Raw genomic sequence first — 27,804 nt, 5'->3', positions numbered from 1 at the left:
ACAGGAAAATATCTTCTAACAGAGCAAGAAGGCAAGCAGCTTTAACCCAAGACCACCAGTAAGGTGATAAAGCGTCCTCCCTTCCCCCCTTTACATCTACGCCCCTGTTCAGCATGAAGAAGCCAGAGAGTCGGCAACCAATTCCCAAATCAATAAGACAGTTGGTTTAATTACCATTCCTCTGTAGCATCTGGTTCCCACTGGACCCTCACCATTTCCTTCACCTACTCCCCCCACCGACCAAACTGTGCAGCTCTGCAACTGCATCCTGGCCCATCCTCACCCTTCTGCTCCCAACCCTCACCTCCTTGTACCCCCAATATGTTTTTCCCAAGGAAAAAAAAAAGAAATATACCCTAAAGAAACCAGAGCCACGACTCAAACATATGTATGTACACCCATGTTTATTGCTGCATTATTCACAATAGCAAAAAGAAGGAAGCAACCCAAGTGCCCATCAAAAAATGAATAGAAAAACTATGGTATATTCACACAATGGAATACTACTCAGCATTGAGAAATTAAAAAAAAGCATTACACAACATGGGGGAGCCTTGAAGACATTATGCTAAGTTAAATGTCTCAGTCACAAAAGGACAAATACTGCATAATACTGCTGTTATAAAATAGGACAGATATGGAGCGGTTGGAGAGGGAATTGAGAAAGAAAGGATAGATAATGAACACTGCATTAAAACGATGAGGGGGAAAACTTTCTGAAAGGAATATATGATTATGCATTCTATGTATGAGAACATTCTGGGATAAGGGGTGTAGGGTGGGTTGAGAGGGGAGGGGAGAGGGAGAAAAAAATACGTAACAATGAATTTTAAAAAATAATAAATTTTAAAAATGAAAAAATTAATTTGCTTGTCTATCTCCATACCTTTTCAACCTATATGCAGAACAGATTATCCAGGAGGCTGGGCTCTATGAGGAGAAGTGTGGCATCAAGACTGGAGACTAAGGTGCACCTGATACAGGCCATGGTCTTTGCAGTCACTTGTTATGCATCAGAGAGTTGGACAATGACTAGGGAGGATAGAAGGAGAATTTATTGCTTTGAGCTGTGGTGCTGGAGAAGAGTATTGAATGTACCATGGACTGCTAAGAAAACAAGCAGGTTCATCCTGGAAAGGGTTCAACTGGGCTGCTCCCTGGGGGCAAGGATTCTGAGGCTTCGTCTGATGTACTTTGAACATGTTGCAAGTAGGGACCGGTCCTTGGAGAGGGACATCATGTTTGGGAGGATGAAGGGACAGGGCAGGAGGGGAAGACCCTCTATGAGGTGGATTAATTCAGTGACTGGGGTAATCAAGGTGGGTGTGTAGGAGACAGTGAGATTGGCACAGGACAGAGCAGGGTTTAGGGCTGTTGTATACATGGTCGCTATGAGTTGCAAGCAACTCAACGGCACATAACAACAACATCAACAACAGCAGGCTTAGCGGACACTTCATAGTATTTTCAATAGCCTTCTTATATGCATACAAAAGCAAGACAATACAACTGAAGAGAATGATGCCTTTGATTTTTAGAAGTGGCATAGAATATTAAGCATAACCTGGACTACCAGAAAAAAAGAAACAAAACTGTTTTGTAAGTAGTACAACTAGAATGTTCCCTAGAAGCAAGGATGTCAAGAGTTCATTCAACTCAGGTACTTCAGACATGTTATCAGGAGAGAGCAGTCTCTAGAGAAGTACATTAAGCTTATATAAAAAGAGCAAGGGCCATATGGAGATGGCCATATCTAACCTTTATCAACTTCACAAATGGGAACTGTCCCCACCCACAGCATCAATAACATGAAATCAATCCTTATGAGAGCAGACATGTCCCTTTTGTTCCTGTACCTCTTTCTATTCACCTCAACACCAATCTTACTGCTTTGCCAGGTCCAAAATCTGCTTCAATAGTTCACAGACAACATAGAACCATACTGAAGTGGTCAAAATGTTATAATCCAGATTAATAACAAAATACAGTCAGGATAGCTCCCAAAATATACACACAGGCACCTCAGCCTCGAGCCTCATGGCACCTCAGCTTAGAGCCTCGTGGCCTCAGGCCAAAGTCCCCGTGTTTTCAGTTCTGCCAGTTTTAACTCTTCCCCCACAAGGTCCCATCTCACATCATGTCTCCAGTTCGGCCAAAGGTGGTGTTGTCATAGGTGTAGCTGGAGCAAGAAAGGGATCCTACATTCTCTTATTTCTTGTTCAATGGTGCCACAAGATGTCTCTCACTGCTGGCTTGCTCAATTCAAGGGCAGGACTAGCCAATCCCCTTGTAGATTGTTGAAAATGGCCAATCCCCTTGTGGAATGGTAGATAGCTAATTCCCTTATGGCTAAACTAACACATCCTATTTGCATATTCCCACCCATTCACCTAGCAAAGTCAAACAATGGCTAGGAAAAGTCATATTGAAAGATCAATTTAAGATAGCTTATGCTTAATAATGTAAAGTTAGTGAAAGAGAGGAAGACCCTCGCAACAGGGTGGTTTGATAAAGTGGAAGCAACAATTGGTTCAAGCATGGCAGTGGTTATAAGGCTGGCACAGGACAGGACAGGACTTTATTCTGTTGGACATAATGTTGCTGTGAGTCAGAACCAAATCAGCAGCACCTGAAGATAACAACAATAAGACATGAGGAGTAGAAAACTGAAGGGTCTTCAGGAGGAGAAGAAAAACAGAAAAAATAGCTGATGTGCCACATATATGTTACATATGTATACCACTAAGCATCCTGAGAAACTTTGTACCTGAGAACAATAGCTGTGCCAGATATAACAGTTGAAGGCTTGCGCCTCCATCTTGGATCCCTGGTGCCATAATGGTTAAAATACTTAGTAACTAACCTCAGTTTCAGCAGTTTAAACCTATCAGTTATTCCTCAGGAAGACAGAGCAAACAGTCTGCTTCTGTAAAGAATGACAGCCTTGACGACCCGGTGAGGCAGTCCTGCTCTGTCCTGGAGAGTCTCTATGAACAGGATCAAGTTGGTGACAACAGGTTTGTTTTTGTTTTTTTGTTCAATCTCCATCCCTCCATCTCCAACATCAGCCCTCTAAAACCATCCAAACAAAAGCAAAACATTAGTAATAGGAATAAAAATATCGGAAGTGACTAATTGATTTTTTTTTTCAATCAGTGGTGGGTGCTAACCCAAAGGTGATGTGTCTCCATTGTTCAAATCCACCAGAAGCGTTGTGTCAGAATTGATTCCATGACAGTAAGTTTGAATTTGAGTTCAATCGTTTGAATAGTGAATGCAATCATCTTTGGAAACTTTGGTTTTTTAAAAAAGCCTATAACTTTTCAGACTGAGTGAAAACTAGGTCAAGTTCCTATCAATTTACTTACGCTAACCAAAAACTGAAAACAAAGTAGATGCTCATCTATAGGAAAATGGGTAAAGAAATAAGAATATATTCATGCAATTAAGTATTACCTTGTAATTTTGAAAACACTGCAAAAACCAAAAAGAGATGAGTATACTCTATATTTGATTTCTATGAAGTTCAAAATGATGGTGATACTAATCAATGGTGAAAGAGGTCAGAGAATAATTTCTTTCCTTTGGACGGTATCAACTGGGAGGGAACATGAAGAAATCTACTGGGATCCTAAACATAAATTGAGCTGTGCGGTGGTTACTAGACGACATGCACAAAGCTGTAACTTAGAAGGAAGGCCCTTCATTGTCTGTAAATTCTACCTTGAGATAAATGAGGGAAAATCATTACATTTTCAAAGTATTGGCTTTGCACGTGCTATTTCAAGGCAAGTTCCTTAACTCTCTCCATCCCATCCTAGGCCACTACCTACCATTCCATGTAGATTTAAAAGCCTTCCCTTGCAAAGAACCTCAAGCTGACTATGTTCTTGGGCCTTGAGGGTGCATTTCTTTTGGGTTATCTAAGTCTTTGAGTGCTACCTGAGATCAGTGAGAGATTGGAGTTATTCATCAGGAGTGGGGTGAGACCCCATCATGACATCATGTCTGGGTAAGATCACAAAATCTGCTAAACCAGGACACTTTGGAGAACATAAGGAGATGCTTCCTGTTTGCGCTAGAACAACAAGCATAATCCTGGAAGTCTCAGGTTAGGGGGACATAATGGAATTTTTTGACATAAAAGCTATGAGGCGACCTGGAAAGTGCACATATGTGTGACTTGAGCAGGTTAGGGCCAGGGCAGAGAGTACACCAGGAGGAAACGGAGGCAGAGAGGAGTCTTTAATCTGTGCAGAGGGGTTCTCCGTGCTCACTTTCCAAGGAACTGGGCCTCTAGCCCACACCTCAGTTGCCACGCCTCTGCCTCCCTGAATTTACTGCCTTTTCCCTGGAACACCTAAGCCTGACCCCACACGCTGGCCCTCCCAGTCTACAGTTCCCCTGACCCTGGTCCCTTTCCCAGAACTCAGTTGCTTGAGCCCCTCGCCTGCGGTTCTCTCCTAGGCCTCAGCCTTTCCTGCCTTCGACTGAAACAGCAGCATCTTCTAAGCCCTGGGGGCTTCCCCGGGCCCCAGCCCTGGCCTAGAACCGCCCGCTGCCTGCCACGCAGCCACTGCCGCTTCCTCTATAAAGGGACCCAAGCGTCCGGGCCCAGGGGCCCCGCACAGCAGGTGAGACTCTCCCTCCCCGTCTCCTTTGCTGCCTGGCAGTGGAGTCCTGCCTCTTGGCCTGCACCTGGTCCCACTGGGTCCCAGCCTGCCCCGGGCTTGCTGTTGGTGGGTTTGGTTTTGGTTTGTGGCCCCCCATCTCTAACTCTCCAGCTGCCGGGTTTTTTCTACCTCTGTCATACATCTTCTGTTTCTGTCGCTCTGTCCTCCTCTGTTTTCTGTTCCTTTCGCATCTGTTTCTTTCTTTTTGCCCCATCTTACCTCAGGGTCTCCCTGACTGCATCTTTCTCTGTCTGTCGCCCTGTCTCTTGGGGTGGCTGTCTCCACCGGGTGGGAGGCCTTCTTCCGCAGTGCGCCCCGCCCCGCTCACTCTCTCTCCCTGCAGGTTCTCCACATGACACAGCCTGGCCATTTCTACCTTCTGAGGGTGCATTGCACCTCGCTCCTCCTCCTCCTTCTGGGGCTGCTGTTGGCCCTGCCATCTGTGACTCAGGTGAGGGAGCAGGGGAATGAGAGCATCTGGGGCGGCCCAGCCAACCGTTGGATCCGGAGCCCCGCCTAACTCTGTTCTCTCCTAGGGGCTCCCTAGGGTTGACCTCACACCCTCAGCTGTTCAGACTGCCCAGAAGCACCCCCAGAAGTACTTCACCCCAGGCACTCTCAAACCTGCTGCTCACCTCATTGGTAAGCATCCATCTGTCTGTTCCCAAACATCCAGCTCCCACTCTTCCCCTAGTTCCTCCCTAGACCTCAAGCACTCTCCCATCTCTGCCTCAATTTCCCCTGACCACAAAGACAGAGTGTTTAAAACTTGTATCTCCTACAACCATTCTCCAGGGACTAAACCTATTATCTGCTTCTCTAGGACTGAGAACTCTAAGTCCCCAGACCCTTTATCCCCTTGACTTTTCCTAGGAGACCCCAGGACCCACACCTCGCTGCGCTGGAGAGCAAATACATACCATGCCTTCCTCCGACATGGCTTCTCTTTGAGCAACAATTCCCTCCTGGTCCCCACAAGTGGCCTCTATTTTGTCTACTCTCAAGTGGTCTTCTCTGGAGAAGGTTGCTCCTCCAAGGCTACCTCAACCCCTCTCTACTTGGCCCATGAAGTCCAGCTCTACTCCTCCCAGTACCCCTCCCATGTGCCTCTCCTCAGTACCCAGAAGTCTGTGTGTCCAGGACCACAGGGACCTTGGATGCGCTCGATGTACCAGGGAGCTGTGTTTCTGCTCACCCGGGGAGACCAGCTATCCACTCACACAGCTGGCATCTCCCACCTCCTCCTGAGCCCCAGTAGTGTCTTCTTTGGAGCCTTTGCTCTATAGAACTTGGAAAAACCCAGAAAGAAGAGAAAAATTGGTCTCAAAGCCTACTCCCCATTTTGCCTCCATTCTGACAGTTTCAAGGTGTACCACCACCACCACCTCTCCCTTGACAGTCTCAATCCTTCCCTCACTCAGATCATCAGGAGCTTCCAAGAAGGAATTCTAGGCACTCAGGAGAGAGATCACACCACCCTGAGCCACCCCGGATGCTCTGCTAAGGTTTCAAGGCTGCCTAGAAATTCCCAGCCCAGAGCTGTCTGTCTTGCCGGTCTAGGTGGGGCCTAGAGCCAGACGTGGAGGAGGAGCGAGCACACACGTGGAGAAGCTAGAGTGGGTGATTTAAGAACAGGAGGGGTAATTATTTATGAAGGGGAAATTAAATTATTTATTTATAAAAGATGGAGAGAGGGGAAATAATAGGTAGTTAGAAGTGAGAAAGAGAAACAGACTCAAGCGATGAAGAATGAAAAGGCATCAGCACACAAAAGTCTGCAGAGAGAGGAGGGGTAAGGGTTCGAGAAGAAAGGGGGAGATTCTTAAGAGCTAGTCACAGCTTCACTAGACATCCCTGAGGCAAGATCTGTACCCTCAATGAAGATCAATAAACCTCTTTCCTCTGAAATGTTGTGTCTATCTGTCTGTCTGGGAGGATGGAATGTCCCAGATCTCTCTGTGAAAGGCTGGGAGAGACAGATGTCTCAAAGGGGGATGGTATATGAGAGACAAGGAGGTAAAGAGGTCCCAGGCACTGTGGGGGCAGTGGTGGTCTTGTCAAGGGGATGATTTCCATGGTGGTCTTGTCAAGGGGATGATTTCCACAAAGATCCACGGGCCTCTTCGAGTAAAAACTGGCAAGTTCTGACTTGGATATAAGACTTTGATAAAACACTGCTACAAGAAAGACACTGACACCAGGTGAGAACAAGAGAAAGATACAGGGGTTTATTAGACGTTCATAGCAGACTATGAATGGGCCAGGAAAATCTGACCCTACCCTTATCTTATATACGAGTTTATAAGAAGTTTTTTTAATGGGACTTGAGTTTATACAGCTTTCTGGTGGTGTACAGCTTCTGATGGATTTATGGTGGCCCTTGGGGTCTGCCCTTCTTCTATATATGTGTTTTCCTTGTGTTGTTTTGCCACCATTTCACACCATTGTCCAGAACAGTTTCTGACTTATTGACTTTGTTAGCATTTCTTTTGCCATTCCCTAGCAGTTTCAAAAAGATAACAGTAGCCACACAGCTGCAAAGGAATGGAGGGATAAGCTGATGGAAGGCGATGTGCCAAAGGTCGAAACATGGCCACATGTAAGGGCACTAAAGTGACCATACCAAAGAAGGGGAAGCTCAGGGCTCTGGCGGCCTGTACACAGAGAACCCTGATGAGCTACAGAACCTCTAGGACTAGGAAGTTATGGAAAATAAGGGATAGTTGAGGAACTGTGGCCACTCACAGAGGGCTAGAGGACAGAGGACCAGAGGACAGATGGCCAGAGGACAGAGGAAAAAGGCTGTCTCCAGGAACTTGGGGGAAATGGGTTTTCTGGAGAGATGTGGACACACAACAGCAGAGGACTGGAACTGTCTTCAGGAATTTGAGTGTCTCCAGAGTTCTCTAGGAGCCATGACCACACACAGGGACTCCAGAAGTGGAGGCATCATGCAAAAACCAGAGAACTCAAGTTCCCTCAGAAGCCAAGACTGAAACCAACAGTTTGTGTCCCAAGATCAGAATGAAAGGAGAAGATCTACCTCGAGGGGTCTGTGAATTCCCAGGGTTGATTTCACTCCTTCTGGGGCTGTCCCAGGCTTGTCCCTGCTATAATCACAATCCCTTCCAGAGGCCCATCTAAACCCCTAGTCTAAGGGTAGCTCCCTATCCTCCAGCTCTTTTCCCCCAGTGGCCCAAGCATATGCCCTGGAGCCCAAGACTCTGATACAGGCCTTATGAGCCTGGCTTCCTCCCTCACCTGTTGCAAGGATCCAGCATTCTGAAGCCCCTCCTACCCTGCCCTTTGGACTTCTACCCCCAAGTGCACCCACTGTGGAAATTAAAGAAAAACCGTTCACAGAACTGGTCCTCAGGAAAAATTAAGGCAACGAAAACTGAGAGACAGGAGGAAACTGGGAGCCAGTCCGAGGGTCCTATGCACACATCAGCAACTGACCCAGAAAGCAACCCCTCAGAATCCAAATGAGGAAGGTTAGAGGCATCCTTAATGCCTGGGTGTCCCCAACTTTCCAAACTCCGCCCCCGCAGTGGAGAAGAAACCGAGACAGAAGGTGTAGGACCCACTACCGCTTCCTCCAGATGAGCTCATGGGTTTCTCCACCAAGGAAGTTTTCCTATGGTTGAATGAGAGCTTCTCCCCGCCCTCCTCTGCCCCAAGAGTATAAAGGCAGCTGTCTGCACACCCAGCCAGCAGAGCTCCCTCAGCGAGGACACCAAGGGACCAGCAGGAGGGAGAGCAACAGCTCCATAACTGCCTGGCAAGACCCATTCAGACACCACACCCTCAGGCAAGCAGCCAGGCAGGAGTCTCTCTATACATACATTGCCCCAGGGCTCCACTTCTTTCAGCTGTACTTGAACACCTCTGCAAAGGACACCATGAGCACTGAAAGCATGATCCGGGACGTGGAGCTGGCCGAGGAGGAGCTCCCCAAGAAAGTAGGGGGGCCCCAGGGCTCCAGATGGTGCCTGTGTCTCAGCTTCTTCTCCTTCCTCCTCGTGGCAGGAGCCACCACCCTCTTCTGCCTGCTGCACTTTGGGGTTATCGGGCCCCAAGGGGAAGAGGTGAGTGTCTTACTAGTCTTCATTCAGAAACTGGGGCAAAAAAAGATAGGGTAGAGGATACAGATGTGTAGAAGGGTTGGGGTAGGGAGGGAGAACATAGAAAAATGGGGAGTCAGAAAGAGATAAAGGGAAAGAAATAGAAAGTATTTGGTACATGGGAGGTGCTCACTAAATATGGGTTATAGCATAGATATTGGAAATAAACAAGGGATGTGAATAAAGCTAATGAGACAGAAAGAGATATGGGACATATAACAGAAATAAGGAGATAGATAAAAAGAAGAAAGATATGGAAAAATGAAGATAAGGGCAGTTGTTGAATAGAAGGATGGATGGGTAAATAAATAGATAAGTGAAAAAAGTAAAGCAGAGGTTGGGGCAGAGACAGCAACTGGATAATTGGTGGCAGCTATTTATCTTTTTGTGGGGACATCTTTCTAATGCAAACCCCTCTTTCTTCTTTTCAGCAGTTCCCAGATAACTTGCATCTAATCAACCCCTTGGCCCAAACACTCAGTAAGTGTCTCCAAAATCTCCCAATTCTGAGGTTGGGTAGAAATAGGAGTCAGTCCTGGGATAGAAGTGATGGGGGGCGGGGAATATTAGATCTTTGGTTCTGAGAGAGGAGGAGAAATGGAGATCAAGATCAAAGGGGTATTTTTCTGGAAACTTCAAGGGTCTCACCTTTTTTCTTTCTTCTTCAGGATCATCTTCTCAAGCTTCAAGTGACAAGCCTGTAGCCCACGTTGTAGGTAAGAGCTCTGTGGATGTTTTGGGTGCTAAGAAGGGAGAGCAAATAGGATGGGGAAGGGTAGGATTGGAGGCTTGAACAGAGCTGAGGATAGACAGACATCTAGAGAGGAGAGCTTGAGGGGACATCACATTAACAGAACAGACCTTAAAGGGGATGTTGAGAACCTCGTGACCAGATGGGATACAGACAGACAGATGGAATAGGAACCGGATGTGGCAGAGTAGGCAGAACTTGAGGGTCAGGATGTGGAGAGTGGAAGTGACCAACAATGTCACACCAACTCTTCTTCCCTCTTTCTCTCCCTCCAGCAAACCATCAAGTGGAGGGGAAGCTCCTGTGGATACACCGTCGTGCTAATGCCCTCTTGGAAAATGGAATGCAGCTGATAGACAATCAGCTGGTGGTGCCCTCCAAAGGGCTCTACCTCATCTACTCTCAAGTCCTCTTCAAAGGCCTAGGCTGCCCCAACACCCACTTGCTCCTCACCCACACCATCAGCCGGTTTGCCATCTCCTACCAGAACAAAGTCAATCTCCTATCTGCCATCAAGAGCCCCTGCCATCAGGAGACCCCAGAGGGGGCTGAGGCCAAGCCCTGGTATGAGCCTATCTATCAGGGAGGAGTCTTCCAGCTGGAAAAGGGTGATCGACTCAGCGCTGAGATCAATCTGCCTGACTATCTTGACCTGGCTGAGACAGGACAGGTCTATTTTGGGGTCATTGCCCTATGAGGGAAAATGGACACGCATTCTTCCCCATCCCTCGTTCACCTTATCCTCTTTATTAATCGTTCCTTCATTCCCCTTAACACCTCAGAGCTTAGAAAGGAAAATAGGGGCCAAGCACTGGGCCTCAAATTAATCACCTCAAACAACAATACTTAAAAGCCTGATATGAAGAGATGTGCGACTTGGCCAATAGGGTGCTGGCCACCACTTAGAATCTGAACTGGGCCTTCCAGAACCCACTGGATCCCTGAATGCGAATGGGGACAGTTAGACTATGGAGGCCAATGAGTCTTTGGCTGTATCTAGAGCCCTTCAGATCCTGAGATGACCTCACCTAGAAGTTGACGTGGCCTCCAACTTCCATCTTTGTAGAAGTTTCCATACTCTCTTCCAGGAGATGCAGAGCCCTGGCCATTCAGCAAGAGTCAGGCCCCTTTATTTATATTTATGCTTGTGATTATTTATTGTTGTTATTATTATTATTATTTGTATTTATTTATTTATTTATTATTTATTTCCTGATAAGTGTATTTATTAGGGAGGTTGAGGGTCTTGGAGGACCCAATGCAGGAGCTGCCTTGTCTCAGACATGTTTTCTGTGAAAACAAAGTTGAGCTGTCCATTGCTTTCACCTGGCCTCCTGACCCCCTGTACCTCCTTTTGCTTTTTGTCTTTTTGGGGGGAAAAAAGTATTGATCTGATCAGCTTGTCTGAATGATGCTGATTTGGTGACAGACTGTCGCTTCATCGCTGAACCTCTGCTCCCCAGGGGAGTTGCCTCTGTAACCGCCCTACTGGTCAGTGGCGAGAAATAAAGTTCACTTGGAAAAGAAACCTGGTCTCTTGGAGTGAATACTGCACTTGGCTCCCTCTCTCTGAAGAATTTCAAAGTCTGACAGAACCAGTCCCAGGCTACGACTCTGAGACTACCTGATGTCCAGAAAACCCTACTGGGAGAAAAAAATCCAAATCAAATAATATCCCTACACCCCCACTCTGGGAAACAGAAGCTTGAACCCAATTACCTTGCCCTCAGGGCACGGGAATTTCCAACTCTGGGAATTCCAATCCTTGCTGGGAAAGTCCTGCGGCTCAGGTAAGATTTCCGGCAGTTGCTGTAGCCTGAGAGAGCTGGGAAGAAGCCACATTCTCAGGCACCTGAATCACAGCCAAGGAACTTCCAGAGATTCAGGTGTCTGGGCTCCAGTTTTCTCGCTCCAGGCCACCCACCCAGTGCTGTCCTAACTGTGCAACCTGATCCAGTCACTTAACCCAATCTACCAAAGAGGATCCCATGGACTGCCAAAAGAGCAAACAAATATGTTTTGGAGAGGGTGCAGTCAAAGCGCTCTTTGAGGGGAGCTCTGGAGGCCTAGTGGCAAGGAGCTGCAACTACAATCCCAGAGGTGCACAGTTCGAATCCACCAGATGCTCTGCCGGGGAAGGAGGAACAATCTCCTCCTGTACCAGTCAGATCTGATTTGACGGTACACTCACACAAAAATAATAAAAATTTTTTAAAAAATTTTTAAAAAAATTTAAAAAGTGCTCTTTGGAGGCAAGAATGATGAGGCTTCACCTCACATACTTCAGTCAGGATGCTAGAAGGGGCTATACCTCAGGGGGGACATGATGCTTGGAAGGGTGGAGGGTCAGTGAAAGAGAGGAAGACCCTTGACCAGGTGAATTGATGAAGTGACTACCACAAAGGGCCCTAGTGTGTCAGGAAGTGTGAGGATGGCACAGGAGAGGACAGAGTTGAGATCTGTTGTTCATAGGGTCACTATGAGTTCTACTCGACTTGTCTGCACCTAACAACATCAAAAATGAGATGGGTGAAAAAAACAAAAATGAGATGATTATGCCCACTGCTTATAAGGACCCCAGAAACAGAAGAAACACAGGTTCTTGGCACAAGGTAGGCACCCAAAGGAAACTGGCTTTCTCCCTTCCAGCTTGAGGCTCAACTCCCCAGCCCCCAGCAGTTTATTCCCTTCCATTCTCTCAATAACCAAAACTGAACCAAAGAAAGAAAATAAAAAGCAAGCAGTAACATGTAGGTGAAGGATTCATGTGCAAGTTTTGACTCACCAATTTTTCAAACAATAATGTGCAGATGATGCCTCTGGAAACTCTATGAAATTTGATAAATGATGATAAGTTATAAAAAGGCTTCAGGCCTTTTGTTCAATTGGGTCGCTATGAGTAGTGCTCACCTCAACAAAAATTAACAGCAAAGGCGATGTGCAGGTGAAGGGCCCAGAAGCTAACCATTTCTTAGGCAAATGCTCAGAGAAGGTGCGTGAGGTGAGGAATCCTAAAGAGAAAATCCCATGCCCAGAGGAGGAATTTTTTGAAGATGGCATCAAAGACAAATATGGTGTCAAGAAATGGAGACTCAATGAGTGGTAATACCCACCAGTCTCAGCAGCAAGTTTACCTTCCTGCCCTGGGTTACAAGAGAGGAAAAAAATCATGTGGTATGCCAACAGGGGTGAGGTGTTCCATAACAGTGACCTAGATAAAGGCTTGGGTGCCCCTTTGCCTCCTCTAGATGTGGACTGAAAGTCGGTCATAGGGAGGTGTTGTTACTCACCCTGGGTCACCAGCACTTGACTAAAGTGTGCAACAAGGGTGAGGATTTTCCATCCCACCCTGAAAGGGACTGGATTTCCCTCCCCAACCCCGGGCTCTCCCTGGGACCCTCAGGCACAACAGTCTCCTTCCCTAGGCCCATATACACCAACTTGTTATCCGTTTCTCAAACATCCCCAGTTTTCTCCAGTAACCCCCTCCCTCCATGTCTCTGAAGTACACATTACTCTTTGGAAAAGTGCTGACTATGGGGGCAACTGCTGACCTGGGGGCAATTGCTGACGTGGCTTTCATGCAGCAAGCAGGGGAGGAGTGCTGCGCCCCTCGGAGCATCATCCCTCTTCCTTGGCAGCATTAAGAACTGACTCTCCATTGGGCCTTTCTGAGTCATCCCTATCATCTCTCCCTGCCATGAGCCCTCTCACTGTTGGGAGGGACCCAAGAAAAAGAGTAAGTAGAGTGACTCTGGATATCATGTTTGAAGGTGCTTTGGAGTTCCTTTAAAGACTAAGGTGGAGGTGGTGGTGGTGGTGGTGGTGATGGTGGTAGTGGTGGTGTGGTGGTGGTGTACCAATAGCTGACCCTCCAGCGGGTTTTCTGAGGCAGTTAATCACACTGAGAGGAGATTGCCCATCCCTCTCGTGTGGAGCAGCTGGTGGACTCGAACCACCAGCCTTGGGGATTGCAGTGCAGCTTCTTGTTGCTAGGCCACCATTGCATAGCTTTAGAATTCAGGAAATGCTCTTCCTCCTCTCTCAACAGGGCTAATAATGCCACAGGCCATTCAGAGACAGGATCTGAGAGGGGTTAGGGCCCCCCAGTCTGTGATCCCAGGGAATAAAGGCCATAAGCAGTACCATGAATGGTTTCAAGCGATATCCCACCCCCACCTATCCCCTACCAAATAAAGAATAATTTAACCAGCACTTATGTGCCCACCGTAGTTGAAGACAAGTCAGCACTTCAGCATCTGTATTGGCAGCACTAATACTTTACATTCTTTATTTTCATCACTTTCAAAATCCATTTCCAGACAGTCCCCTACCTTTCCCTCCCTGCCATGGGGCCCCGAGCGTCTGGGTCCCCAATTTCTGGGCCAAGCCACATCGTAGGACAACGCATTCGTGTTTCTTGAGACACAGGCATCCCTCACCCCACCATCACAGCCCCAAAGAAGGTCTTCCCTCTCCTGTAATCCACCATATCGGGGTGACTGATGTTGACATACACCCTCTCGCCCCTCCGGAGCTGCACCAGACCGCCGAACCCTACGCTGGTAAACCAGAGGGGCCCGTACTCCTGCCTCCTGGTTGAGTCCAAAACCGAGGTCACGGTCTCGGCGCCCTCGAGCAGCAGCTGGGGGAGCCCCGGGCCATAGGCGCCCCCTGCCCGATACAGCGAGCTGCGCAGGGTGACCGAGTGGCCGAGCAGGGCTCGGCCAGCAGGGGGCGCGCGGCCCCGGTAGCCGATGGAGCAGTAAAGATAGTAGAGGCCGTCCTGGGGGAGCGCCAGGCCCTCGGCCCCGGAGAACTGCGTCCCGCTCCTCAGAAACGCCTCTTCTTTCTTCGTCTCCCAGCCTAGGCCTTGTCCGATCTTCCAAGAACCTGCGGAGAAAAGGACTCGTGGGCTCTCAGGGAATCCGATCCTAGAGGGACGATCCAGGCCCGGGATTCCGGAGAGAACGGGCATGGGAGTAGCTGGGCTTATGGGCGCGCTGCAGGAATCCAACCTGGGGGCAAGGTGTTGGGTGCCACCTCTGGAATGACTATGCTTTGGGGGTTAAGGGAACTGCATGTTGGGGTGCGGGGCGCTGTGGTGCTGAGAGCCAAGCCGGAGTTTGATTGCTACCGGAAAGGAGCCTGAAAGCTGGGATAGGGAAACCTCTGGAAGGGTAGACACTTTAGGAGCGGGAAGTAGTAGGGTGGCTTGGAAATCCACACCCGAATTATAGGATAAAGGAGCTCTAACCGTGGGTGAGCCGATCTTGTAGGCTTGGGACAGTGTGCTGAGCCCCCTGTATCCTTGTTTGATTCCCACCCCCCCCCCCAAAGCTATGTAAACCTTTATCCAAGACCTTACCTATGAGGTGGGCAGCAGGGAGCCTTGAGCTGAGATCTGCTTCCTCTTCCTCTTCTTCTTCCTTTTCCTCTTCGGGCAGCTCCACGGACTCTAAAAGGGGTGAAGAGGTCATAATTGGAAGGTTGGGGGGCCACCTATGCATGGTCCTGCTGGTACAATAGAACTCTAGGACTCAGGGATGGAGCCCCTAAACACCTGGAGGAAGAGGGTGTGGGACCAGACCAGATCTGGGGGGTCTCTAAAGGCCAGGAGGGGAAAGAGGAAGATGATCTGCTCTTACCCAGTTGTTGTTGCTGGGTCTGTCTCCTCAGGTCGGCAATCTCTGTTACCTGACGGGGTGGGGTCACAGTGCCCACAGTTCAGGCCCAGCTAATGCCAACCTCATCCCTCCCAAAGTTGACCAAAGCCCCAAAACTGGCCTTCTCCACCAGCCCCACCTCCCAGCATACATCTTCCTGGGAGGAGAGCCAGCAAAGTTGCCCTTGAGCTTGAGCTGTGTCATAGGAAAGAAGAGGGAAGACAGACAGACAACCAGGAAGGAGCCTGGAGACATGAGGACACTACAGCATCATGGAAGCTTGGAAATAAGACCAGTAGAAACTGACAGTTTTTAGCACCAGGAACAGTAGAGAGACCGCAGAGCAGGATGAAGCAGGAGCCGCACAGGCAAAATGAGAGGTGAGTGGGCATGTTAACATACAGCCCTCCTGTTGCAGCCACTCACCAGTGCTCCCCGCTCCTGGGGCATCAACGCCAGCACAGTCAGGACAGTGATGGGCACCGATAGCACCACAGACCCCAATACAATGGCTCCAGCCACAGCCAGCAAGAGGCAGCCCCTCCCCTGGGGTCTCTCACCCCGGCCCTCCAGCCCCAGTGCCTCCATGGAGACTCTGAGCCAGTGCCAGGGCAAGGGGGGCTTTCATACCCCAGGGGTGGGACTACCCCCTCCCCATAGACCCATACACCTGGCCGGGACTTTCCACACACCCCTACTCCCCTTACCCAGCTTCCTGTTTACCCAGAGCTAGGGCGGGGCATCTGGATGCCTGGGTTCTCTGAATTGGGGAAGAAGTTGGGGTGGAGGGACAGGCTATCAGGCTTTGGCTGGAGAGGGGCTTTGAGATTTTTTTACAGAGAGGAAAGCCAAGGCCCAGGGTAAGAAAGTAGCTTGTAGAAGGCTAAATAGCTAGACTGCAATAAACACACACAAGACTCACAACTTACAGTGTACCCTGAATTCTTCTTCATTTCCTCGTTGAGGAGGGTGTTAGAAGGTGGGCTACCTCCACGTCCCTGAGGCCAGGGGCTGGAATAGGAGGACAAGAACTGGAATCTGGTGGGATAGATGTCAAGATCTCCCAGAACATTGGCCTCTCCCTCCCATTACCTTGCTTACCCCTGGCTCCTCTTGGAGATGAGAAAGGCAGAGTTAAGCAATGCCCAGTGATGGCCACTGAAGGGCATCTTTGCATCACCCGTGACTACTGGTTGACAATAGAGGGATGGAAAAGGAACCCCTTCTCTCCTGTATGCAGAGTGCAGCAGAAGACAGAGGAGGCACAGGCCCAACCTCAAAGAGCTTTTGAAGTCTAGGATACCCCTGATCCATTTGTAGCCCCAAAATCAAATATGATACCATCAAGTCTATTCCAATTCAGAGTGACCCTAAAAGACAGAGTAGACCTGCCCCAGGGTTTCTGAGTCTGTAAATTGAACCTGCTACACCACCAGGACTCCATTTAAATGGTTAGGGAGTCCTGGTGGCTTAATTTGGTATGTGTTGAACAGCTCATTGAAAGGCCAGTGTTATAAATACTCTGGAGAAAGATGGACAATCTCCTATAAAGACTTACAACTTCAGAAACCAATAGAGGGTCCCCATGAGCTGGAATTGATAAGATGGCAGTGAATTTGGGGTTAGTCTATTAAAAACTTTTAAGAATGAGTGGATGAGCAAAGCAGAGCAACAGGCAACAAGTGAATGGGCAGTGTCATATAGAGAAGAGTTGAAGGCGGGGTAGGAATGAGCTCAGAAGAGTTGGGAACAATCCCAGATCATCTTCCCTTAATGACATCTCTACATTCAAGATAATAATATACAAATAGCATTTAACATGTGTCTGCCAGTGATCTGCACACTTTCTTTCTAGTAGTCCTTTAATCTTGTCAGGAAACTGAGGAACAGATAGGCTGAATAACTTGTGGAAAGTCATGCAGTTAGTGGCAGAGCCAAGACTTGAATCTAAACTGATTGGCTCTGACCTTCACCACAAGGTAGTTTAAAAAATGATCTTCACTACAGATTTGTGCACTCCTCTCTATGTAAATGTTACCTTCCTCTGCCCCTGAAAAAAAGGGGAAACAGATGCTGTAACTGTCAGTGATAAGCATGCTGGAAGGTTTAGAGATTAAATGTTCTGTGGGGAACTTTGCAAGACATCCAAAAATGAAATGAGTTGATAGATGGATACGAGAGAAAACAAATAGAGCAAAATGTGAACTGTAGACTCTAGATAATAGAAATACACTCACTGTATCATTTTTGTTCAATCTTTATCTTTTAATTTTTAAAATAATAAATATTTATATTATTTGTTAATAAATAAAAATGAAACAATCAAATGAGTATTGTTCTCTTGTCCTGTAAAGTCACGTTGAGAGTGGGAAAGTAGCAGAAAGTTCTTGAATCTGGAGAAGAAAATGCAAATGCAAATGGATCCAGACATCAGGTGTCCTACTCCTTTCTCCTCAAGGATTGGGTACGTAACCCCACCATAGCTATGGCCTCAAACTGACCCTTCACCAGGTCTCTTACCAGGGGGTCTGGGACCACTGCCCTTACTTGATTCTGTGCACAGCATCAGAATGCTGCCTCCTGTAAGAAATCTACCTGATTGCCCCTAATTTCTTTCCTGAGCACCAACATCTTCATCAGCTTTCTGTGGAGGATCTGTCACCTGTATCACGCACAGTTAGTTTGACTGCCTCTAATGATACGGTACCTAGAGCAACGTGGGTAGGTGTGTTGGAGTGCGTGAGACTGGCTCAGGACAGAGCAGGCTTCAGAGCTGCTGTACCTAGAGTCGCAGGCAACTTAATGGCACATAACAACAACAACAGTGGTCCTATTAGTTAATCAGCTAACCAAGCACCCTGCTGCATACAACTCTGTAACACCAGACAAGCCGTTCCAAGTCTGCAAGAGCTCATGGTTTCATGTGGGAAATGAAATGTGTGTGCCTACGCAGATTCGCCAAGATAATGAACTCTTCTTGGTCTATGTGAAGGGTTGAGGAACAAACTCTCAAATGATCATGGAATCTAGATTTCTGGAGCCACTGAGGTTAAAATAGGTTAATGAGGTTAAAACCATTACCCAGATGTTATCTTAATACCTGAAAACCAAGTTGTTCCCTGAAAGTCATCTTTAACCCAAACAATAAAACACAAAACAAAACATCCGCTACCATCAAGCCAATTCTGACTGAGCGACACTGTAAAACAGAATTGTGATGTAAGAGTTTCTAAGGCTGAATATTAATCTTCATTGACACAAACTCCCACTTCTTTCTATGGTAGAGTAGCTGGTGGGTTCAAACCACTGACCTGTTAGAAGCCAAGTGCTTAAACACTGTGCCACCAAGACTTCCAGCATAAATGGAAAAATAAACTAGACCCGTTGCCATGATATACCTCATGATATCCTTTTCCTGGGTTTCTGAGGCCGTAGATTTCAAGAGAATGACGCAGTCTTTTCTTGAGTCTAGAACTGCTGACCTTCCCCTTAGCATCCTAACACTTAACCTCTAACTTACTGACACAGAGTTAAACAGGCAGCTGCTCATGGGAGGGCAGTTTGAACCACTGGTTTCATGGGAGAAAGATGTGGCAGTCAACTTTCATAAAGATCAGAGTCTAGGAAATCCTAGGGCAGTTCAATCCTATTCTATTATTGTGGTTTCTGTGTACCTTCACGTTGGAACTGACCCATGGCTGACCCTCCATCAGGTTTTCAGAGGCAGTAAATCACACAGAAGGAGACTGCCTATCCTTCTCCCACAGAACAGCTAGTGGATTTGAACCGTGTGCCTTCGGGATTACAGAGCAGGTTGTTGTTGTTGTGTACCATCAAGTTGGAACCGACCCATAGCTGACCCTCGGGTGGGTTTTCAGAGGTAGTTAACTGCAAGGGAGGAGATTACCCATCCTTCTCCTGTGGAGCAGATGGTGGCCTCGAACCTCATGCCTTCGGGATTGCAGCGCAGCTTCTTGCCACTAGGCCACATGGTTTGAACAGAGCAGTTTAGGGTCACTCAGTTGGATTTCATTTGACGTTCACAATTGCTTAAGCAGTGTACCAAAAGGATCCTAGTTAAACAAAAGTCCTGTATACTTTATGCAGAATGTTTACCCTGAGCATTGTATTCATCAATGTAACAACAGCGATTCCAAAGTTCAGATTAGAAGCAATGTGGGGGGGGGGTGTTTTGGTGTTATTTTTTTAAATTTTATTTTATTATTTTTTGTGTGTACCATCAAATCATATTTGACTGGTACAGGAGGAGATTGCCCCCACCTTCTCCAGCAAAGCAATGTGTGTTTTAAGGTCAGTTAGGAATCATTTGAATTGTCCTTTAAGAAACTGTTGTCTGGAATCCTGAATGTCGATAAATTTTATAAACTATTCTGGTCCCCGTTTCCTTACCAATGTAGAATACTAGCAACAAACTAGGATATAAAAACCTGTAAGGATCTCTCTTCTCTAGAACACTTTTGAGATCTGTAGTTAAAGTTGTTCCCCCAATTTATAAATTGTGCATTAAACAAATGTAAATGTATTCCTATTATTGGCTTAATAATGATTTTACTTTGACAGGGCAGTTGGGAAAAGTTAATCAAAGACTTCCTGGAGATGTACCGGCAGCAGCTAGTGGAATCATAGGATGGTTGGGATAGAGGGACGAGATTGAACTAGTTACAGTCGTCCTAGAAGCCTATTAGGAAAGATGTTGCAATCCTAACCCTCAAAATCTAAACTTCCTCTCCTGGCAATGCTGATGAGGCCCTCACGTCGGGGAAGAAGTTAGAACTAGAGGAGGAGCAAGGATGTCTGGTGGCTACACTTCTCTCCACCCAGGAAGCTCAGGTCAGTCTGGAGTCTGTCCACCCTGCCGGCCACAGGCTCTGGGTAAGCTGGAGAACACAGGGCCCCTGGTGATGGTATCAGAGGTGAGACTGGGAGGGAGGACCCTCACAACCTGGAGTGAGGTGAGACTAAGATGGAAGAGGGAGAGAACGGGTTTGAGGGTCTTTGAGGCCCTACAGGAAGGAATCCTTTCTAGCCTCTGAGTCACTGCTTCTGTCCCCTGTCCCCACTGCTCCTCTCATGATGGACATTTTAAGTTTTCACTGCCAACTGTGCTTTTGAAACACACACACACACACACACACACACACACACACACACACACACCCCACACACCCCTTTTCCATAATTTCTCTTGAACCTTGGAGGGTCTCGTTTTCTAGACTCTGGTCAGTGCAGCTGGCTTTGGGTGAGGTCCACAACCTGCTCTTTGCCCTCAAACAGGAACCAGTGGTTGGAGGACAGAAAGTGTGTGAGGGGAAGTTACGGGGCCCAGACATTCCTCGTTGCCCCACTTCAGCCCCGTCTTAACCTGTCTGTGAAGAGCAGTTCCCACACCAAGCCTAGTAGGGACACCAATGAGATAGATGTCCTGGGACTGAGGGACCTCTCCCAGCTGTAGGGTACCGCCATCCCTATGTTTCTGCCAGTTCTCACACTCATTCCAGACCCTGACAGCTCTGCCTCTGTGAGCCCCCTCACCCTATCCTAGAACAATAAATCTAAGATTAGAGAGACTCCCATGAACTATCTGGACAGTGTAAAGTGGAGGGAAGTGAATGGATGCTGGAGCTGACCGAGCTGACCTTGAACCTCACTTTCGATCTAGGAGATGTAAAAGCTGGTGGCTCCAGCCCCAGGTTCCTTGCCTAGGAAATGGGCACTGGAACCCCCTGCCATGTTGTAGGACTTAGTAGTGAAAATGCCCAGATCAGGGCTAGCACATCGCGGGGAGGCTCCTCAGCCTGGGGAAGAACTCTAACGGAGGGCCCCTCACTTCACAGATGGGAACTTGAGGCACGTGACTGACTCAACCATTAGCCAGGAATAGCAGGGGCTGTTTCCTGACCTCGAGAACAGTCCGCAGTCCACAGTCTCGTGAAATCCAGTGATGTCATGGCTCTTTGTCACAAAGGTAAGGAGTTTCACTCCTCTAGACAGGGAGTTTTGTGGGTCAGTGATCAATGAGTGAAAAGTGGTGGTGAGGGCATCTTAGGACCAGCTGGAAGAGGGGCATAGATACCACACAGTGCGACTCAGAGGCTCCAGGGACTTCAGTGGATGCCTCTGAGGGAGCCCAGTTTCAGATATGAGGTGGTAACTAATAAGGGGTGGGGCTTCTGGCAAGAGATGAGATATCCGTGTTCTGGGCACACACACTCATACTGTTGGAGAGGGGATTAGGATATCCATGACCACCAAAAGCTGTGTAAGTTGGAGAGAGAAAGGAGCCACTAACACTTGTTTCTCTCATAGAGGAGCAGACATGCTATTACATATACGGGGGACTGGCACTGGGGGGGCTCCTGCTCCTCGCTGTGGTCATTCTGTCCACCTGTCTGTGTTGGCTCCATCGGAGAGGTGAGTCACACTTTCACCTCCCCATTCACCTCACAACACTGTTCCCTTACATGCCCTTTCACGCCGCTTTTTCAGAAATCTCCAGTGATCCCGACAGGCCCTGGGTGAGGAGGAGGATGGGAGCTGGGTGGAGAGTAAAGGAACAGTGTCCAGGCAACCAAGGGCTTCCTTTGGAGCCACTGGGAAGCAAGGGAGGACACAGCAGCCTCACCAGGGCCTCATTTTATGGTGGGAGGGGACCAGGCTCTGGGGCTCTTCCCTCCCCTCACTCCAGGGGAATGTGGGGAAATGCATATGAGGCCATCCTGAACTTCTTCTTTTTCTTGCAGTAAAGAGGCTGGAGAGGAGCAGGGTGAGTTTGGGGGCAGAAAAGGAGGACAAGAGAGGGCCCCAGTGGGTGATGGGAGAACAAGACTGAAGGTGAGGAAAGGGGTGGAGGCCAAGAGAAGGAGAGAGGACTTGGAAGAGGCAGAAAGAAAGAAGTAAGAGAATGTGAAGAAAGGAAAAAAATGGTGTGGCACTAAGAAGAGACAATAAGAAAGGAGAGTAAAGAGTGAGAGAAGAAAGAAATAAGAAGGGGGAAGAATGAGAGAATGAAATTCAAAGAGACGAGAGCTTAAGCTGGTGGGCTAGGGTCAGGGGGTAGAAGAGCGGAGGGGAAAGAAAAGAGGGTTTCAAAGAGAGGAGAGGAGAGGAGACAGAAAAGGAAGCAAAGCGCTAACAGAAGCAGGAAGTGGGGGCAGAACCCTGCAAAGAAGGAAGGGAGGCCCCTCCTTGTGCCTACAGCCGTTTCCCTCTGTGTGCCAGGCCCGGCGCCCCTCACACCAGGAGCTCCACTATGCATCTCTGCAGAAGCTGCCTGAGACAGCCAGTGCTGACAGGCCTGACCTCGCTGAGGGAGATGGGGGAGACGCCAAGGACGACTCCACGGCTGACTATGCCTGCATTGCCAAGAAAAAACCTACCTAAACCTGCCCACATCCCTCCCTCAACCTTGGAAGGTGGGCAAGGTCACCCTGTGGTTGATTCACCCAGTAAAGTCTGTGGTCTCCTCACTTGCTATGTGTTGGGTTTCTCTGTTCCTCTCAAGCCCCTCCACTCAAAAGTCACCATAGTCCAATCATAAGTGGCTTCCCATCACCACCACCCACAACTCCCACTCTGAGATCAAGTGAGGATTTAGTGGATCAAGAAGGGTGCTTCAGAAATAAAGATCTTCCCGAGGCCTGGCCCTGGGGGAGATTGTTGACCAGTAGGAATGACAGGTGTCATTGTCCCACAGGTGAGAATCTGTCTCATCTCCCTGGTCCAAGGAGAGGTGGGTGGGAAGGGGCTGTGAGTAAAAGCATCTTCCTTAGTCTAAGCAGATTCCTTAGCGTCTTTATATGCAGGCCTGGTGGAGGGGGGAAAAGGGAGAGGAAAATACATGAGACTGACAAGGTAGAGTTAGTGGCAGGACAGACAGAGCTTTACTGGACTCTGCTGAAGACAGCTGGGATCGTGGATCTGGAATCACTCTTCAGAAGCCATCCAAAGGGGACAAGGTGTTCCCACGGGACAGGAGTAGCAGTCTGTTCCCACAAGACAAGCATGGCAGGGTTTCCATGCTGTGGCCTAATGGGAGAGAACATACAAGCAGTCAGCACCACCGTGGTCCCTCGTTTTCTTGGCCTCTGTCTTTCCCCACCTCAGCCCTCTTAAAGTCCCATCCTCTCTGCCTTTGTCCCTGGCACCATTACTTACATTTGCCCTGGTAATAGATGGTGCTCCCTATGGCCACAGAGAGAAAGCTGAAGGCATAGAACGCAGCCCGGAGGAGGAGAAGGATGGTGCTGGCCTTTTGCTGAGAGGATCCTAAATGTAGGTAGGATGGGGGAAAGGAAGGGGCTTGGAAAAGGGAGCACTGATGGCTGGAGGTAGCCATGCACAAGCTCAGGGAGGGGCAGGGGGCCTCTGGAAGAATCGCCACTTTCAAGGACATTGCTAAGCAGGGCCTCTGACCACAAGAGGAAGTCACCTCCCAGCACCTCACCTTTCTCTACCACCAGCCGAGTGCCATTCCCTGTGCCAGTGCCCAGGCCCAATACCTCCACCCTGCACAGGTAGACTCCAGTGTCATGGACTTGTGTGTCCCGAATGTGCAGCTCAGCCTGGTGGTTGTGGAGGAAGTGTGTAGGGTTCAGGGGGGCCAGACGGCCCTGGAACTCAGGGGTTCCATTCCTCACTTCCTTCCCTGGGGCCACCTTGTCCCGGTACCACATGACTGAGCCAATGGCCAGGCTCCCTCTGCTGGCATTGAAGGAGCAGGGCAGGGAGATGGAGGTTCCCTCCTGGGTCTGAATCTCAGGGGGCTGGGTCACCCAGAGAGCACAAGATCCTGGGGAGAACAGAGAAGACCCACAGAGTATCTCAGTGACACCAAAGTGAAAAGATGAGAAAGCTTCAAGTCAAATATCCAGTTGTTTCACCACCACAGGCACATGGGGACAAACACTTCAGGCAAGAAGCTTATCTCATTCAGCCCTTCATGTTTTACAAATCCAAGTTGTTAACTTAGCTTGTTAAACAGCGTTTCAAATTCTTCACATCAATAAGCCCTGGTGGTGTAATGCGTAATGTTAACAGATTGCTAGCAAAAAACGCAACAATTACGAACCCCTCAGCTGCTCCACAGGAAAAGAGATGGACAATTTCATCTTCAGAAACCTGATGGAGGGTTGCTGTGAGTCAGAAGCTACTTAAGAACAGTGAGTGTGGTGAGCTCTGGTGGCCTAGTGGCAAGAAGCTGCACTGCAGTCCCAGAGATGAGAAGTTCTAATCCACTAATCCAGTTCTGCTGGAGAAGGAGAGACAATCTCCTCCTGTACCATTCAGATCTGATTTGTTGGCACACACAAAATAATAATTTAATAATAATAGAATGATGAGTGCGTTTTTCTATCCCAAGTGTCATTCTCAGACTTCTTCATCATTCTCAGCTATAAGTCACAGGGTTAGATCGAACCTTATTAATGATGAATAGCTGCTCTGTTAACTAATATCACAAAAAATTTACATTGAAAAACCAAGTATTGGTTTAGCACCCATGGCATTTCAGTTTAATATTAAATATCTCCTAGGCTGCCAAGAGAGCAAACAAATCCGTGTGAGAAGAAGTGAGACAAGAATGCTCCTCAGAACTGAGGATGGTGAAACACCTTCTCACGTAACTTTGGGCATCTTATTAGGATGGGGCGAAAGAGGGGAAGGCCCTTAACACAGTGACTGAGGCTCTTTGGACGGACTCAAGTATGGGGGAGATGGTGAGGATGGCACAGGACAGGACAGGGTTAAATCTGTTGTTCATAGGGTTGCTATGAAGCGTACTTGACTCGATGGCACCCAGAAACTACAATAGTCCCTGGAGAAAGACATGATGCTTGATGGAGGAGAGAGTCATAGACAAAGACGATGTTAGGGAGATGGATTGACACAGTACTACTGCAGCAATAGGCAAGGCACAGCAGAGATTCTGAGGGCAGGGCGCGGCTGGCTGGGGGTCATGCTTTTGTTCACAGAATCACTGAATCAGAGCAGACTCAGCAATACCCTACATAGGCACTAGCAGCTGACACACGAGCAGTGACACTTTTCACTACAGTCCTTTGGTTTCTGTTAAAGAACATTAGCTCATTAAACCTTCCAGGTGAAGGCATGGCTGTAATTGCTGTTGAGTTGATTCTGACTCATAACCACCCCTATCAAGTTTCTGAGGCTGCAAATCTTTACAGGAGGGTAAATCTTTATCCTTCTTTCTTATGTGGCACAGCTGATGAATTTGAACTAGTTACTGATCTTTTCTAAGGGAGCCTAGTGGTGAGGAGCCCTGGGGGCCTAATGGTAAGAAACGGTGCTGCAATCCCAAAGGCAGGTGGTGCAAATCCTCCAGCAGCTCTGCAGGGAAAGGATGGACAATCTCTTTCTGTGCAATTTGCTATCTCTAAAAAGCCACCGGAGGGGTTAGCTATGGGTCCGTTCTGACTCGATGGGACACAATCAGAGTGGTAAGAAGTTGCGCTGCCAACCTAAAGGCTCTTGGTTTGAATCTGCCAGCTGCTCCACTGGAGAAAGGTGGGCGATCTAATCTGTGCAATTTACAGCCTCTGAAAACCCACAGGAGGGTTAGCTCTGAGAGGGATCCAACTTGATGCATGGAAAACCAACAACTAACCTTTGGGGGTTTGTACAATACATAACCCCCTGTGCTACCGGAACTCATTCTAACTGGTTGAGAGCCCTAGTTAACTCATTGATATCAATGAATGAATTCAACTAATGACAAATTATTCCTTGCATTCCTTAGTGAAATTCACTAATAATCCCTTTATATTTCAGTGATTCTCTGAGTATGTGTCAGAATCACCTCAAAGGTTTGTTAACACAGACCCTCTAGGGTTAACTTACAGCAAGGAGTCCTGGTGACACAGTGGAAAAAGTGTGCAGCTACCAGCCCAAAGGTCGGCAGGTCAAACCCTCCAGTCCTTCCACATAAGGAGATGTTTCCATAAAGGGTACAGCCAAGAAAATCCTGAGGAGCTTCTGCTCTATCCATGTGGTTGCTGTGGATCAGCATTCTCTTAATGGAACAGGTTTTGGGGTTTGGCAGTCTGGAGCAGGGCACCCAGCCAATGCTAAAGCTGCTGATTTGGAGTCACTCTTTGAGAAGCCATGAACCTAATTTTTTATAGATAAAGTCTATCAATGAAAATCTGTTCCATCAAGAAATTTCTTAGATTTACTTAGATCTCTCAAACTCTTAACTATATATCTAGGCTCTCAATGATGAACCTAATTTAATCAGTCTTTTAAACGCATCATATTAAACCTGTTGTTGTTTCGTGTTGAGTCGAACCGACCTATCACTGACCCTCTAACAGGTTTTCCGAGGCATTTAATCACATGGGAGGAGATTGGCCGTCCTTCTCCTGCAATATGAAAACTAGTTTCTAAAGAAAAGCCCCCACAAAAAACAACCAACTCAAAGCTGGCCTCTTCCTTTAAGTCTTTTTACTGCTCCTTGTAATCTTTTTAGGAAGGACGCTAAGAAGAAAAGGGATCTGAGATGAAACTGCACAGGACTCTCACAGCCAGGTGACAGAAAAATTCAGTAAGGGTCAGAGAGGGAGCCATTAACTGGGGGACTCCCCTGGCTGTCGGCTTTACAGAGGACCCCACAAGCTCCTTCTTCCCTCTCCTACCCAGTGCCCTCAGGACTCTGTATTCAGTGCTCCTCTCAGTCTGCTCTCTTGTACATCCTTGCACATGGCCTCCCCTCAACCCCATTTGCAGCCCCATGTCCCTCCAAGCCCTGTCACCTGAATGGACCATGATAAAGATGAGCAACAGCCTCCAGGCCATGTCGTAGGGCAGGCAGGTTGGCAAGGGCCACCTAAACAGTGAGGTCTGGGTGAAGGAGGATCCACCCACTACCCGGGGCCAGGTCTTTGGTCATCAGTGGGGGTGGGGAGCTTCCTATGACACACAAGACCCACATCACTTGCCAAGAAACTTACTGCGTGGCACCCTGACCATCAAGCACATGTCTGCTTGGGATGAGAGGATGCTGCTGCTAAGGATATCTGGGTCTCTAGGAGGCATGAGCATCTGGTGGGCAGTATGAAGGGCAGTGTGAGGCTCAGATGGCTGGTAAGGAAATGGCAGGGAGGTTGATAAGCAAGAGTGGGTGGTTTGGTGAGCCCAGGATGTGGTTCTCCTCTTCGTCTGAGGGCCATGAAAGCCAGCACCTTACCCAGAACAAGCCTCCAGGAGGCTGTATGGACCCATAAATATTCTCCTTCCTGCTGCCCAATAGTGTCATATTGAACCCATCCTTGTCCTTTGAGTCTGGCCCTCCTGCCAGGGCTGCTCTAGAATTTAGAAATAGGAGAAGAGTAGAAGTGAGCTCATGGGCTTGATGGGGCAGCAGCTAGGGCCTTTGACTTATTGTTTTTGTGTGCCATCAAGTCAAAACAGATAGTCGACCCTCTGGAGGGTTTTGAGAGGCAGTAACTCACACAAGAGGCAATTGCCCATCCTTCTCCTCTGGAACTGCAGGTGGGTTGGAACCACATGCCTTTTGGATGGCAGCGCAGCTTTTTACCACTAGGCCACCAGAGCTC

General features: G+C 48.1%; 5 protein-coding genes across 5 annotated transcripts; 3 read left to right on the top strand and 2 right to left on the bottom strand.

Annotated features, from left to right (window-relative positions):
* The first annotated feature begins 5,025 nt into the window (after positions 1-5,025).
* On the top strand, positions 5,026-5,959 carry LTA (lymphotoxin alpha). Its single transcript, XM_006896199.1, has 3 exons — positions 5,026-5,124; positions 5,210-5,315; positions 5,547-5,959. The coding sequence occupies exons 1-3, from the start codon at positions 5,026-5,028 to the stop codon at positions 5,957-5,959; spliced, it is 618 nt and encodes a 205-aa protein (XP_006896261.1).
* A 2,616-nt stretch (positions 5,960-8,575) lies between these two features.
* TNF (tumor necrosis factor) lies at positions 8,576-10,245 on the top strand. The gene is made up of 4 exons (XM_006896198.1): positions 8,576-8,761; positions 9,232-9,277; positions 9,466-9,513; positions 9,824-10,245. Exons 1-4 carry the CDS (start codon positions 8,576-8,578, stop codon positions 10,243-10,245), a joined length of 702 nt encoding a protein of 233 aa, XP_006896260.1.
* A 3,741-nt stretch (positions 10,246-13,986) lies between these two features.
* LTB (lymphotoxin beta (TNF superfamily, member 3)) lies at positions 13,987-15,802 on the bottom strand. The gene is made up of 4 exons (XM_006896197.1): positions 15,641-15,802; positions 15,197-15,245; positions 14,917-14,985; positions 13,987-14,441 (listed from the first exon to the last, which is right to left on the bottom strand). The coding sequence occupies exons 1-4, from the start codon at positions 15,800-15,802 to the stop codon at positions 13,987-13,989; spliced, it is 735 nt and encodes a 244-aa protein (XP_006896259.1).
* A 5,379-nt stretch (positions 15,803-21,181) lies between these two features.
* On the top strand, positions 21,182-22,615 carry LST1 (leukocyte specific transcript 1). Its single transcript, XM_006896268.1, has 4 exons — positions 21,182-21,200; positions 21,542-21,646; positions 21,976-21,998; positions 22,454-22,615. Exons 1-4 carry the CDS (start codon positions 21,182-21,184, stop codon positions 22,613-22,615), a joined length of 309 nt encoding a protein of 102 aa, XP_006896330.1.
* Positions 22,616-23,381: 766 nt separating this feature from the next.
* NCR3 (natural cytotoxicity triggering receptor 3) lies at positions 23,382-27,043 on the bottom strand. The gene is made up of 3 exons (XM_006896267.1): positions 27,001-27,043; positions 23,679-24,023; positions 23,382-23,500 (listed from the first exon to the last, which is right to left on the bottom strand). Exons 1-3 carry the CDS (start codon positions 27,041-27,043, stop codon positions 23,382-23,384), a joined length of 507 nt encoding a protein of 168 aa, XP_006896329.1.
* Between the last annotated feature and the right edge of the window lie 761 nt (positions 27,044-27,804).

This window comes from Elephantulus edwardii, unplaced genomic scaffold (assembly GCF_000299155.1).
Source record: "Elephantulus edwardii isolate Elephantulus edwardi_28Jun2011 unplaced genomic scaffold, EleEdw1.0 scaffold00184, whole genome shotgun sequence".
Taxonomy (NCBI): domain Eukaryota; kingdom Metazoa; phylum Chordata; class Mammalia; order Macroscelidea; family Macroscelididae; genus Elephantulus; species Elephantulus edwardii.
Note: the sequence above shows the minus strand (reverse complement) of the source record. Positions and strands in the feature narration are given on the sequence as shown.

Bases quoted from the DNA above. Each gene is read 5' to 3' on its own strand.
- LTA (XM_006896199.1), top strand. From the start codon at position 5,026: ATGACACAGCCTGGCCATTTCTACCTTCTGAGGGTGCATTGCACCTCG. The intron at 5,125-5,209 runs GTGAGGGAGCAG...GTTCTCTCCTAG, and splicing joins CCCTGCCATCTGTGACTCAG to GGGCTCCCTAGGGTTGACCT. The intron at 5,316-5,546 runs GTAAGCATCCAT...GACTTTTCCTAG, and splicing joins ACCTGCTGCTCACCTCATTG to GAGACCCCAGGACCCACACC.
- LTB (XM_006896197.1), bottom strand. From the start codon at position 15,802: ATGGAGGCACTGGGGCTGGAGGGCCGGGGTGAGAGACCCCAGGGGAGG. The intron at 14,986-15,196 runs GTAAGAGCAGAT...AGCTGCCCGAAG, and splicing joins GACCCAGCAACAACAACTGG to AGGAAAAGGAAGAAGAAGAG. The intron at 14,442-14,916 runs GTAAGGTCTTGG...TTTTCTCCGCAG, and splicing joins CCCTGCTGCCCACCTCATAG to GTTCTTGGAAGATCGGACAA.
- NCR3 (XM_006896267.1), bottom strand. From the start codon at position 27,043: ATGGCCTGGAGGCTGTTGCTCATCTTTATCATGGTCCATTCAG. The intron at 24,024-27,000 runs GTGACAGGGCTT...TGTTCTCCCCAG, and splicing joins CTTTATCATGGTCCATTCAG to GATCTTGTGCTCTCTGGGTG. The intron at 23,501-23,678 runs GTGAGGTGCTGG...ACCTACATTTAG, and splicing joins TCGGCTGGTGGTAGAGAAAG to GATCCTCTCAGCAAAAGGCC.
- LST1 (XM_006896268.1), top strand. The intron at 21,647-21,975 runs GTGAGTCACACT...TTTTTCTTGCAG, and splicing joins GTGTTGGCTCCATCGGAGAG to TAAAGAGGCTGGAGAGGAGC. The intron at 21,999-22,453 runs GTGAGTTTGGGG...TCTGTGTGCCAG, and splicing joins AGAGGCTGGAGAGGAGCAGG to GCCCGGCGCCCCTCACACCA.
- TNF (XM_006896198.1), top strand. From the start codon at position 8,576: ATGAGCACTGAAAGCATGATCCGGGACGTGGAGCTGGCCGAGGAGGAG. The intron at 8,762-9,231 runs GTGAGTGTCTTA...TCTTTTCAGCAG, and splicing joins TCGGGCCCCAAGGGGAAGAG to TTCCCAGATAACTTGCATCT. The intron at 9,514-9,823 runs GTAAGAGCTCTG...CTCTCCCTCCAG, and splicing joins GCCTGTAGCCCACGTTGTAG to CAAACCATCAAGTGGAGGGG.